Source organism: Delphinapterus leucas, chromosome 3 (genome assembly GCF_059928025.1).
Source record: "Delphinapterus leucas isolate spDelLeu-1000000601 "Yukka" chromosome 3, BTC_Dleu_Yukka2, whole genome shotgun sequence".
Taxonomy (NCBI): Eukaryota; Metazoa; Chordata; class Mammalia; order Artiodactyla; family Monodontidae; genus Delphinapterus; species Delphinapterus leucas.
Genome location: NC_143131.1, coordinates 159,193,182 through 159,206,370, shown reverse-complemented (window position 1 = coordinate 159,206,370; position 13,189 = coordinate 159,193,182). Strand labels below are relative to the sequence as shown.

Below are 13,189 nucleotides of genomic sequence, written 5' to 3'. Positions count from 1 at the left end.
TTGAGCTGCATGAGCTGCTTATAAATTTTGGAGATTAATCCTCTGTCAGTTGCTTCATTTGCAAATATTTTCTCCCATTCTGAGGGTTGTCTTTTGGTCTTGTTTATGGTTTCCTTTGCTGTGCAAAAGCTTTGAAGTTTCATTAGGTACCAGTTGTTTATTTTTGTTTTATTTCCATTTCTCTAGGAAGTGGGTCAAAAAGGATCTTGCTGTGATTTATGTCATAGAGTATTCTGCCAATGTTTTCCTCTAAGAGTTTGATAGTTGGAAACACAAAAGACCCTGAATAGCCAAAGCAATCTTGAGAAGGAAAAATGGAGCTGGAGGAATCAGGCTCCCTGACTTCAGACTATACTACAAAGCTACAGTAATCAAGACAGTATGGTACTGGCACAAAAACAGAAATACAGATCAATGGAACAGGATAGAAAGCCCAGAGATAAACCCACGCACATATGGTCACCTTATCTTTGGTAAAGGAGGCAGGAATGTACAGTGGAGAAAGGACAGCCTCTTCAATAAGTGGTGCTGGGAAAACTGGACTGGTACATGTAAAAGTATGAGATTGGAACACTCCCTAACACCATACACAAACTTCACTTCTGAACTCACGTCAGGCACTTATGCATCTCTGGCTCTGAGACCCAGAACAGCCCCCTTGGTGGGAGGTGCTGCTGCCAGAGCCCCTGGTGGGCTGGAACTGGCTGGAACGGCTAAAGGGTCCTTGCCATCAGGACCACCAGCTGTGTCCACACCCAGCTGGGAGGCTTGGCAGCCACTCAAGCACCGTTTGTTTGATTACTGTGGTGAGAGGGGCTGCCAAGAAGTGGTTTTCAAGGTCTTTGTGCAAGAAGGCATAAATCTAATTTTTAACATGAAATCTCTTGCATACCAACCTTTTTTCAGTAAATTCTTTTAAGCACTGTCTCTTTCCTCTCTCTTGGCTGGATTCTCCCTGCACACCACCACATGAAAGTGAATAAAACAGCACCTATACTGCGCTCTTATTATTTAAAAAAATAATGGAATAGAATAAAGCTGCTTTCCCAGGAATTTTGTTTGCTATTCATATCAGAATTCCCTTCTGGAATCCCATTCATCTGCAATAAAAGCTGCAGTGAGAATCAATTTTTTACCTATGAAATCAGTAAAGATCCACCAGTTCGACAACAAGTGAGAGTTTAAATTTGTACACTCTCTTTGGAAGGCAATTTGGCAATCTCTCAAATTAAAATGTACACATCTGTTGCACAAAGCTTCTGCACTTCTAGGAATGTATCCAACAGATATCTGTGCAGAGATTCAACTGTGCATGCATTAGGATAGTTGCTCAGCACTGTCTGTGGTAGCTGAAGACTGGGGACAGCCTGATGCCTGGCAGGGCCCAGGTAAGTGGTGGCACGGCCACACGTGGCCACTGTAGGGCCACATGCAGGCAGCCCTATACGGAGAACAAGGTGAAGCTGTGTGTTCTCTTGGAAAACAGGCTACATCTCCAAGATGTGTCAAGGGAAAAAAGTGGCCTGCAGAACATCTGTAAATTACCCAAGGTGGGGCAGGGAGACACGTAGCGTGTTTCTGGAAGACCCAAGGAGCAGTGGTTGCCACTGACGAGGGTGCTGGACAGAAGGCAGAAACTCCTCTCCCACTGCATGTGTCCTTTTTGTACAGTCAGGATATTTTGCCACGTGCCTGTATGTAGTATGTTACCATGTACCGCTCTATGAATTAGAGAGTGGTGGGTACAGGATTGTCAGCTAGCCCAATCAACTTCACCGTGGCTCCCCAGCTCTGCTCACCTGGAGGGACAACAGCCACGGGAAGGCAGAAAGCAGTCTGAGCACACGGTCCAGTGCATAAAAAGACAGGGTCAGGGTCACCCCGCCTGGGTTCCTCCTCCCTCGCCTGCTCACTAGTCTGTGACAGCAAGAAGCACAGAGGGTGGCAGCTATGGCCTACCACCTTCGCCAAATATCCATTTCAAATCCCAGCCCACTCCTGCTTCTGCGTGGCCTGGAGCAAGTCACTGAACTCCCAGTGGAGCGTGGTGATGGCAGCACCTACTTCCTAGGGTTGTTGTGAGAATTCATGGGAGTCTTTGTAAAGCAAGAGGAACAGTGCCTGCTGCATAGTAAGTGTCTGTATCTGTGAAAATGGAGCAGGCAAAGAGCTTCCTCCTCCTGGGGAGCATGCGGCACAAATGCAGGTATGTATACAGCACAAGGGAAGCCCTTGAGAAATTATCATTAAATAAAACCACAAGGAAAATAGTACCAGTTTACTGATATTTATTTTTGGCTTTCTACTTGGGGAAATGATGATTAAACCAAATGTGTGATCTGGTTACAGATTGATTAAGATGTAAATCATCCCATAAACATTTCTCTGGCCCACAGGGGCTTCATCACTGTGCTGCGTGCTGCGAAGTGCCAAGATAGACCAGTCAGGGGGCCTTGCAAGGCGAGTCATGAGAGGACATGATGCACAGGGACCACCCGACCCCTCAGGAGACTTGCAGGCAGAGAGGCTGAGAGCTCAGAAGTGGGAAAGGGGCAGAAGGCTCCTGGACCGACTCTCTGCAAAGGTGGCCGACAGCTCACCCACAGGCCTTCTCCTCTCCCGATTTTTAAAAAGTTACATGGCCCTGTTTATTTCCTATATAGCACTTCCCTTCTTGTCTATTGTCTGACTCCCCACTGGATTGTAACCTTCATGAGGATGGAGACCACACGTATCTTGTTTATCTATCTTATTCCTTGCTATATTCCCAGAACCCAGCGCAGAGCCTGGTACATTTTAGGTGCTCAGTAACTACTTTTTGAATGAATGAATACATGAATAAATGAATGGATTTGGTGGAGGGGGGGTTGATCAGAGAAGGTGACCTTTGAGCTGGGCTGGAGACAGCCACCCTCAACCACGGACAAGCAGAGAGAACCCCCAAGTGTAAGCACGAGGGACAGAAAGGCAAGAGAGGTGGGTAGTGCTGAGTCTGGTGTCCCTGAGTGTTAGCTCCATTCACCAGGGCAGTGAGGCACTGCTCTAAGGGTAACCCTAAGACACTCAAGCACAAAGGCGTATATGCCCCAGCATTACCCACCCCCAACCATCATGCACTGTGAGGACCATAGGAATAGAGTGGAGAGCCTTCTAGATAAATGAACCAGGTCCTGGGGAAGGATCCCGGAACTCCACTGGGTGGGATTGCAAAGTAAATCACAATCACCACTATCACCACTCATGAAGTCTTTCCATGTGCCAATACTTTCATAACCTTATCTTGTCTAATCCTCACAATGCCTATATCCAGGCTGTGGTTCCCATGGACAGACAGGGCGTCTCTGGCTCCAAGTCCAAAGAGTTGAGTAAATCACAACCAGGTCTACCTGATTGCAGGGGGCTCATCACTGCTGCCCCCCAAATTAGCATAAGACCTGTCTTAGAATCCTACTCCAAGGGATGAGAAATAGCTTGCAGAGGGGGCCTGGCCCGTGGGGAGATGCCCATCTGGCCTCTGATGGACACCCTCAGATCTCCCCTGGTGAGGTCCAGGCCATGTTGATACACCCTTCCCTGACCCCTGGGAGGTCACTCCTTCCCCGGGACATTCCTGCTTCTAACTCCACCTTTCTCTTCCCATCTAGGCCCCTCCTCACAGGGCAGAGGCAACCACAGCAAGGCTGGCTCCCACTACACACCTCCCTTGACCAAGAGGGATGGCGAAATACCTCCAAGCTGGTTGGAGAGATGCCCAGCCCTGGGGCAGAGGCTGCCTTGGCCCAACCACTGCAGCTCAGTGTATACCCCTTGCCTACACTGCCATCCTAGCATCCAGAGCTTCGAAACAGCTTTTCAGGGTCCCACTCTTAAAACTGATGGGAAAAGTGAGTGAGAAAACGTTCCAAAGGTAGAAAAACCCAGATAAATTCAGAGGGACTCCAGAAGAGACTGTAGATGTGATGCAGGATGGACACGAGCCCTTTAAGAAGGGACTGTGGCTCCTTAGTCCAGCCCACCTTGGGGGGTCTGGGAATTCTAATGTTCCCTCCAAATATGGCTTGAGAGATCATGTAGGAACTCAGGACAAAATGCACCACAGAGGTCCATCCATGCAGGTAGGGGAGCTTCGACCTTCAAGTGACAGATAATGACAATGACAAGATGGAGGGGTAATGTCTCTGGATTCCCAGCCAGAACTAGGATCACTGAACTCCTGGAACCTTCTCTACAACCCCTGGGGTGCTCGGGGTATTGGATGGGGGGAGGGGTTGTTTGGGGCCTAGAGGATGAGGGAAGAAGGTCTAAGTTTACAGTGGGTGGGCTAGGGTCCATATTATGATTCTGTGGCTATCGTTTTGGAAAACTTCTCCATCTTTCCAAGGATCAGCTTCCCAATGAAAGACATTGCCCTCACTGTGACTGAGGGTGAACAGTCCCAGGCAGAGATACCACCTGTACCTCATACAGAGTAAGGCTCACTCCACTGGAGCTATGTCACCACCCAGCCAGGATGGGACCCTCTCCAGACCAAGGTCACTCTTTCCACCACCATCCAGTGCTTCTCAGAATTGAAGAGGTTGACCTCCTTAGTCCATGAGTCTACTAGAGATTAGATAATATTCTAAGTCCCAAATTGGAAGACATGGCCAGTTGGATTTATGCCTCATAAAATTCCTGAGTGTGTGTGTGGCATGCCAGGGGAGGCGGGCAGTATACCCTTCCAGGTGAGGCCCCGAGGAAAGGGAGGCCACTGGGCCAGGAGCAAGGGCTGCAGAAGGAGGCTGTGGCCTCTCTGGATGTCCAGGCCTCCCTTGTGCAGACTGGGGAAGGCCACTTTATTCATGAAGTGGGAAGGACAATTTCTGCTGCTTCCTCACAGAAGTGAGAGTAAAGGTGGAGATCGCACAGCTGGGTCCTCTCACAAAGGCAGAGGAGTCCCCAGGCCTGGCTCAGGGTCAGGAGGGGGTTGGCTCTTCTGGGGACAGCCTTACCCTGTTTCAGGCCTCCTTGGGACTCCAAGGGTTCAAGTTACCACAACACTCTAATCCCTGAGATAACAGGGGACTCTGCTTCCTGCAGTAAATGTGGGAAAGGCATTTTTCTTTTTAATAGAAAATTCCTGGTGTCCCTGTCCCGTTAGGGCTTCACCAAAACAAAGGGGAAGCAACATACAAATACTCTTAATTGTACTTAAAAAAAAACTTTCAAGAAAAAAAAAAGAAGTTCAAACTGCCAAATTCAGCTATGAAAAAGCCAGACTTTTTTTTTCCACTGAAATATTTCCTTTGAAAATTAAAAAGAGGCAGATGACTAGATTAAATTACTTGGCTTTGCACCTAATGAATCTTCAGAACGTTCTCCCAAGAGTGTTTGTAACCTCAAGTTACTACTCCTTTATAAGCAAATTTTGCTAAATATAAAAATAACTCCTCAATTTAAAAGCACTATTTACTAATCTTATATCACAAAATGTCCAGAAGGTTTCTCAGAACTCGGGAAACCCCTGATGAATAAGACTGATGGGGAAATGGCATGATGATGCGGCGGGGAGAAGGAGGATGTGGAGGAGGGTGGAGGCCACGCTGAGCCCCTGCCTGGCTGGCTGCCCAGCTGGCCTCTCTGCAGCCCTCCAGAGAGTGCCACAAAAGTCCCATAAGTAGGGGCAGGGGTGTTAAAGAGCTGCTAAGACTGGCTCCGAAGAGCCAACTGTGTGCATCTCTTCCCAACTCCATGCTCAAGGACCTCATGCTGGTGACCTGAAATTAGCCACGGTGAGAGTATTCACACCATAGAAACTGGCAAACCAAAGAGCCAGTTGTTAAACATTTATCTGCACACTACTGTGTAGGGGGCTCCGTTTCTCAAGGCTCCTATGGCTTGGAGAGGCAACAAGCTAGGCGTCCTGACCCCAGAGTCTGTGCCCCATCAACTCCAGTCCAGTCTCTTCTGAGGCATCCATCCATGAACTGAACTGTTATAAGGAGGAAGGGAGTGTCAAATATGACAGGGTTCTGAGAGCCAAAAGAAGTTTGGGACAAAAGGATGAGCTTTCCCGAGCCAAGTAATCTCCCTGGATTGCTGTTTCCTCACCTAAGACGAGAGGCAAGCGAGTCCCCGTAAGCGTTTGACAAGTTCTCCTGAAAGACTGCTGTGCAGTAAACACACTGTGTGTGGGTGTTGGTGTGTGTCCTGGCCCCTCTTGGTTCTGGGGAATAAAACCATGCCTGTTTCTTGCAGAGAAGAGATGAGTGGGAAGGGTATCACGTACACACATGGAGAGCAAGATGCAAGATATTTATATGACATGGGAACTGACTTTTAGAGAAAGTATGAACACTATTTGGTCCATCTGGGTGTGTGGCATGATGCCAGTGAAGGAAGGGGTATTTAACTGATGCCTACATTCACCTTCTGACTGGGACCAGAGGAGTTGGGTGTGTGTGGTGCAGATGCTGGTAGCCCTCTGGTCAACATTCTTGTAGCCATCTGGGATTGGCAACACTGGACTATTCTTGCAGAAGGCATCTGAAAGCAAGAACCCAACTGTAGCAGGATGAATAATCGTCCTCAAAAATATTAGGTCTTAACTCCTAGAATCTATCTGTAAATGGAAAAGCATCTTTATAGATGTGATTAAGTTAAGGATCTTGATATGGGAGATTATTCTGAATTATACAGATGGGCCCTAAATGAAATCACAAGTGTCCTTATAAAAGGAAAGCAGAAGGAGATTTAATATGGAAGAGGAGAAAGTGATGTTACCATGGAATAGGAGACTGGAATGAGTAGCCACAAGCCAAAGAATGCCAGCAACCACCAGAAGCTGGAAGAGTCAAGGAACAGATTCTCCCCTAGAGCTTCTGGAGGAAGTGGGGCCCTGTTGGCACCTCCATTTTGGCCCAGTAAAACTGACTGTTGGACAACTAGTCTTCAGAACTGTGAGAAAATAGATTTATGTTGTTTTAAATCAGCAAGTTCGTGGCAATTTGTTACAGCAGTCAGAGGAGCTAATACAAAAGATGATGAATTCAAGGCAAGGGCTTTACCTTCTAGCAAAAACTAAGAATTTGTTCTTCCTCAAGTCTTTTTTTCCCGCCTCATAGATGACTAAGTGTAGTAATGAAGGACAGGGAAGATTTAAGAATTCATAGACGGGACATGCAATCCTTTTTGTCACATCCCCAAGCACACATGCCGCCATGCCCTTTCATATGCTGTGCTCTCAGCCTGGCACACCTATCACCCTCTTCTCTCCGTAGAGCTCATACTTGAAATCAGGCCTGTGACACTGTCCCAGGTCCTTCTCTCTCTTCTGGGGAAAGTCAGTGTCTCTGCCTCCACTGTGCTGGGGTCCCAACCTCAGACTGCATGGGGGCCATCAGGTACCATCAGTGAGTGGGGCAGCTGGGTCAGGGTGGGAGAAATGGGAAGCTTGCACCTGTCATCCCAGGGATCACTGTAAACTATTCAGAAACATGGACTCAGAGTTGCTCATCTTTGGATTTTTTCAAGAGAAGTCAAAATCCTACCTATTTAATGTGAAATCTCCCAATTGTGTTATTTGGTAACTACAATAATTTTTTTAAAAAAAGTTTAAATTCTGTGCACCAAACAGAAAGATGTCTGGCTGCCGGTTTGATATGGGGCTGCCAGGCTGCAGCTCGTGCCCTAGGTCTTCCCTCTATGGCAACATTTACCTCATAAGTTACTCTGTCCCTGGTCAGCCTCTGGACTGCCCCTCCAACTACCTGCCCCTTCTCTGAGGGGAGGACCATGCCCACAGAGCCCCAGGGCCTGGAAAACAGGGCCTCTCCAGGAGCAGTTATTCTCTAGAGAGGGGAAAGTAGGGAGGGAGAGGGAATATAGTAACATTTTCATCAGCAGAAAGTCAGCAAAATGCCAGCAATTCCCAGATGTCAACAAAACCACCCATGAGTACCTATGTGTTGCTTCAGATAAACTCTCAGTTCATTAAAACTTTGAGGGTGATCTGCTTAGTGTGTGGAGGATCAACTAGAACTGGGTCCAGCTTCCTGTGGGAGAAGCAGCAAAGACAAGGGAGAGCAGGAGGCACTGTGAGCCCGGTCATCAGGAACTGATAAGGAAAGGCCTTTAGCTCAACCCCTGCTGACCACTGCGGAACCAGCCCCAGAGATCTGAGCTCTGAGGTGGCTTCAAGCCCAGCAGGGCTACAGCCAGTCCAGAGAAAAGACCTAAAACAACTGCTCAGACAAAGGTATGCACAGACCTCTCTGGGCCTCAATTTCCCAAATGTAAAGTGAAGAGGTAAGTGGTTTATTCCAGGAGCACCTTCACAATTTTTGCACTATCCTTGTACCAAAAGCACAATCATTTCTTTAATATTTTTCTATAAAACTGACCAAAGTTTTTAAAACTTAAATAAATTCATTACAAAAGAAAACAAACATAAAGGAAAACTAATATCACTTGCCATATATACACAGATCATAATCCAAAAAAAAAAAAAAAAAACCCACAAACAAACCACACCAATGGGTTCAATTTTAGCCATCTGCTGCTCTGAGCTCTGAGCCCAGGACAGCTTCCTCTGTGCAAGGGCTGCTCCAGCAAGTGTCAGAAAGATGTTAAAGGCACATTAGCACCCAGCTGAGACTTTCTCTTGGCTACTTGAAAAGGAAATAACTTTCCCATGCAGGAATTCCACAAGACTCCCAGACTTCACTGAGGACTGGAGGGTGGGGTGTGCCAGCAGGGAGCCCTGTTGGGAGGACACAGGTAGTTACAAACCAAAGCTCATCCTTTCCCTAGGGGCCAAAAACACAGCAGCCCTTTAAGAAAGCAGAACAAACTCAGAATTGAGAGTCTGAGCGCCCGCAGGCTCAGAAGGACAACAGAGAAAGGTGGGTATACATAGGAAGCAGGATGGCTAGGGTGGGGGTAGGGGCAGAAGGGCATCTGAGAGGAGGAAGGAGGGAAGCTGCTCATGCTGGAGGGGCAGACCCAGTGGGAGGGTCTTGGTGCACCAGTCTGGCTCGAAGACCACCAGGTGGCCAAGGGCCTTGAATGCCACACTAAGGAGTTTGGAACCCAAAGCTTCTTGGCAAAATTGCCACTTTTGCCTTATCTCTCTCCCCAGGAATGCCTACCGGCAGCCCTATATGTACATTACCAATGACACCCAGGAGTACTGACATTTTTGCTGAGGGTTCAGGAATTTAAATTGATGTCTGCTTGGCCTGGGGGAGGCTGCACCCCAAAAGTCAGCTGCCTGCTCCTTGGTCAGTCTGTCCTTTTTCACTTTTTCAGGAGCGCCTGTCCTCAGAAACAAGGCCTGTACAGACCTTGGCCCACGGCTCACTGCTGGCACACCCGACCCCAGCAGCCCTGAGCACGGTCAGACAGAGGCCTTTCATGGCTTCAAAAGTTCCACCAGGTCCTCCAGCCACAGGAGGCTGGAATGGGAAACTGAATCCCACTCAAGGAAAAAAAAAAAAAATGCACAGTGACCTTTTGTCCCAGCAGAAGTTCTCGGCCCTCTCCCCAGCCAGCGGAGGCGGTCCAGCAAGGAGAGTAAGGAATTGCAGATGTGCGCGCAGGGCCGGGCCGCCCTCCCCACCGTCCCGCAGCCTTGAGGGACCGCGCCCAGTCACCGCGGTATTCGAGACGCCGGGGCCCGACCCCGCTCCCAGTCCAGGGCTCCCTCTCCCAGATTCCGCCCGAAGCTCGGCGGTAGGTGCTGCTTCTTCCCCGCGCCTCGCCGAGAGCTCTTCCAGCGAAGAGGCGGCAATCCGGAATCAACCCTTCTAGGGACAAGAAGTTCATTTTGGGACGCGAAGAGGACGCACAGCCCCTTCCCGAGCGCACCAGGGGCTGCTCCCGACACCACGGGGACGGTGCAGGTGTGGTCGCCTCTCATCGGTGTTCACGATGGGCTAAGAGTCGCGTTGGGCACCCGCCGCCCGGGATGCGCGCTAGCTTGCGCCTGGCCGCCTTGTGGGCGACTTGGGGGCGCTTTCCTCACTGGACATGGGGTGCGGACACACCTCTGTGTTTCGAGGGTCCAGGCCTAGGACAGGACCAACTCCCTCCCCTCTGTGCGTTCGAGAACGGGGTTGAGCACCCTCCCCTTCACCCCTCCTTGGGACACCCACTCGGCGGCAAGGGGAGGCAGGCCCAGCCCGTGAAAGCCCCTCTGTCGGGGACCAGGGCAAATCGACGCCCCCATCTCGCGCCGTCTCCAGTCCCCAGGGCCCGGCTCTTGGGCCCAGGCTCTAAGAGGCCGGGGCGCCGGAACCCGCGGCCGCCACGGAGGGGGCCGCAGGTGGGCGCTGCACTCACCACACATCTTGGCCGCTCCTCACACCCTTCCCAGCTCCGGGCCTCTACGCTCAGCTGACACTGGACAGCCCCGTGCGCACCTCGCGCTCCTGGACTCTAGCTCCCGCCGCTCGGCCTCTGGCCCTTATAGCTCATAGCCCTCCTCCAGGGGCGGGGTCGAGGCGTGGCCTCCTCCCGCCTGCCCGCTTCCCATTGGCCCCCGGTTGTCGTGACAACGGCGGGCACTTGGCCCCCAGGAGTCTGGGCAGCGGGCTAGGGGCGGCTCCCAGGCTCAAGTCCCGGCTGTAGCACGTGGGCATCCGGCGTTAGATTCTGGAAACGGGCTGGTGGGGGCAGCACGCTTCCTGAGTTCAGACCCAGACTCAACCAGTGAGTAGACGTGGGACCTTGGGCAGGGGACTGATTCGCTCTGCGCTTCAGCCTTCCTGTCTGTAGAATAGGGATAACAATGGAACCTACCTCCCGGGTCGTAATGTTGTTTAAAGCAGTCTGTGTAAGTCACAGAGTACAATGTCGGGCATAATAACACGTGTTCCGGGTGTGCACCCCTCTGTGTGCCAGACTCCTCTCAGGGCGCCAGAGACGCAGCACAAGGTAGGCTCAGAGATGGAAAGGGACTTTGCCAAAATTGGGCAGCCGAGGCGGTGTCAGAACTCGAACCTGGGATTTATTGCAGAGCCGGAAGTCGGAGGCCGAGATTCCCCAAGTATTGAGCAAAGCTGGGGGAACCCAGGAAGCCGCCTCCTCCCAGAGGGGCGCTGGTTGACTTCTCCGCGCAGCTGGCCTGCGCTCGGCCGGCCTAATCTCGGGAGCCCTAATCTGGCCCCGCCGTGAGTCACAGAGGCCTGCGTTCCCCCGCCTGGTTACCGGCTGCCCCCTCCCCTTCCCCCTGTACTTTGGGCTGGGTCTCACGAGGAAGGTCACGAGAACTGGCCCAACATTTGCGTACTTCGAAGCCATCTGGTGTTTTTTATTTTACTTAAAAAAAAAAAAAGTCCTGAAATTCTAAACAGATACTCTTCAGTTGTGTTAGAGAAAAAACGAAGCTTTTTACGTCTTCTCTAGAGCATTTTTCCTAATGTAATCCGTCTCTAGCTTCACGAGGCTCTGCAGGCCCTGTCAGGAGTAGGCGTTTATTGCACACATTGGACCTTTGAGGAAACTGAGGCTCAGCGACAGTAAGGAGCGGGTTGGTTGAGTAATCCTGCTAGGAAACAGCAGAGCTGGTTCAGGAGCTGCCGCATTTGCTTCTCAACCTCCACAGTGCACTGTCAACTTTCACTCACTCGTTCCCTCTTTCCTAAGCAGCCAGCTTCATGCCTGTCCTGGTACTAGGGACCTAATGGTGAGTGAAAATAGATCCAGCTTGGGCCCTCGTGGCACTTAAAAAGTGGTGGGCAGCAGACACTTAGTCTAGTGTCACAGAGAGCCGGGTGGTTCCAAGTGGGATATAGGGAGGAGGGACAGACCTGGCTGATGTGGAGGGTTCCAGGCTGCCTGGAACTTGGCTGGGCCTGAGGCTGGGGCTGGTGCAGGTCAGTATAGAGTCAGGGCAGTTGCCAGAGGAAGTTAACAGACTTGAAAAGGGAGGTACTGGTATGTGCAAGGGTCCCATGGCTGAGGGCTAGAGCTTGAGTTGGGAGATCAGGCTGTTCTGCCCCAGGGCCTCTACCCTCTGTAACTGCGGTGGGGATAGGATGATATTCTTAGGCCCTCTTCTAGCACCAAGACAGTAGGAACCCTGAGGTCCTAGCAGGGTCCACATCTGCCCCCTATCCTCCTCAGGGATTCACAGCTCTCTGGTGCAGAGGAGCATGAATGCTAGGACCCCTGTGGAGGTATCTGCAACTGCTGCCCTGCCTTGGGGACCAGCCCCTGAGAGACCTTTGGGAGGACAGTGGCCTGGGCCTGGCTACATAACCACTAGATACCCCTGGCCCTGGCATTGGTTCAGGGATTAGTGTGTGGCCCATGCTGGGCCCTTGTCAATCTGCTTATGGACATGGGAAAATCAGCAGAAAAGATGAGCTTGTCCCTTGCCCAGTGGCACGGCTGGCTAGAGGGTAGAGTGGTGATGCCGGGGACCTTCTTGTCACCTTTGGGGTTGGGTGGGGAGAGGCTGTCTGAGAGTGAAGAATCCAGAGCAAAGCAAATCCCTAAGATGGAGAAAGATAAACATTTTTGGAGCCCTGGGTTCACCCGGGCCTGAAGCCAGGATCTATCGCTAGGCTTCTCAGTATCAGAGCTCAATAAATTCCCATCTTCACCTGAGGCACTCTGAAGTGACTTCTATCATTTGCAACCAAGTAGAGTCCTGATTCCTTCAACCTGTCGGAACTGGGATCTGAGGTCCAGGGGAGCAATTAGGCAGCTGGTGGCACCAGCCCATAAGGTCTTGCTGGCTGGAGCCCCTTCCTGCTCTCGCCTTGTGTCTGGGACCTGTCCGGGTGCAGCCCAGGAGTCCCCTGAGGTTTGATGAAATTAAGCAGTCTGACCAAAGTCACAAAGCCAGGAAGTGGGGGGCTGGTCTGGATCTGGAGACCAAGGCTTGGTCCCTCTCAGAGGAGGGAGGATGTGGGACCATGCATAGACACCTTCCCCAGCCTGGCCCCATACCTGTGCTTCCAGAAGGGTGAGCCTGAGGAGCTGGAGCCAGAAGCCCACAGGGCGTGGTGGAGCAGGGCTCTGAGCTTACTCCCAGTGGGTGCTAGGTGTCTAGTGCCCAGACTGATCACCCTGGCTAGCTCTGACCCCACTTGTTAGGAGTGACCTTGACCCCTCTGGCCAGCAGGGTGGGACCTCACACTGGGATTGCAAACTGCAGCCACAGACATGGCTTCTTCACCTGCACATTTTTTCCAACCTCAAG

At 51.0% G+C, this 13,189-nt stretch overlaps 1 protein-coding gene across 1 annotated transcript in view; it reads right to left on the bottom strand.

The window, feature by feature from the left end:
- Positions 1 to 10,429, bottom strand: part of GFPT2 (glutamine--fructose-6-phosphate transaminase 2) — a 45,643-nt gene extending 35,214 nt beyond the window's left edge. Inside the window, exon 1 of the mRNA XM_022563331.2 lies at positions 10,321 to 10,429. Within this exon, the coding sequence (XP_022419039.1) occupies positions 10,321 to 10,327 (7 nt within the window). The 5' untranslated portion in view covers positions 10,328 to 10,429. The remainder of the gene's footprint in view (positions 1 to 10,320) is intronic.
- Positions 10,430 to 13,189: the final 2,760 nt, after the last annotated feature.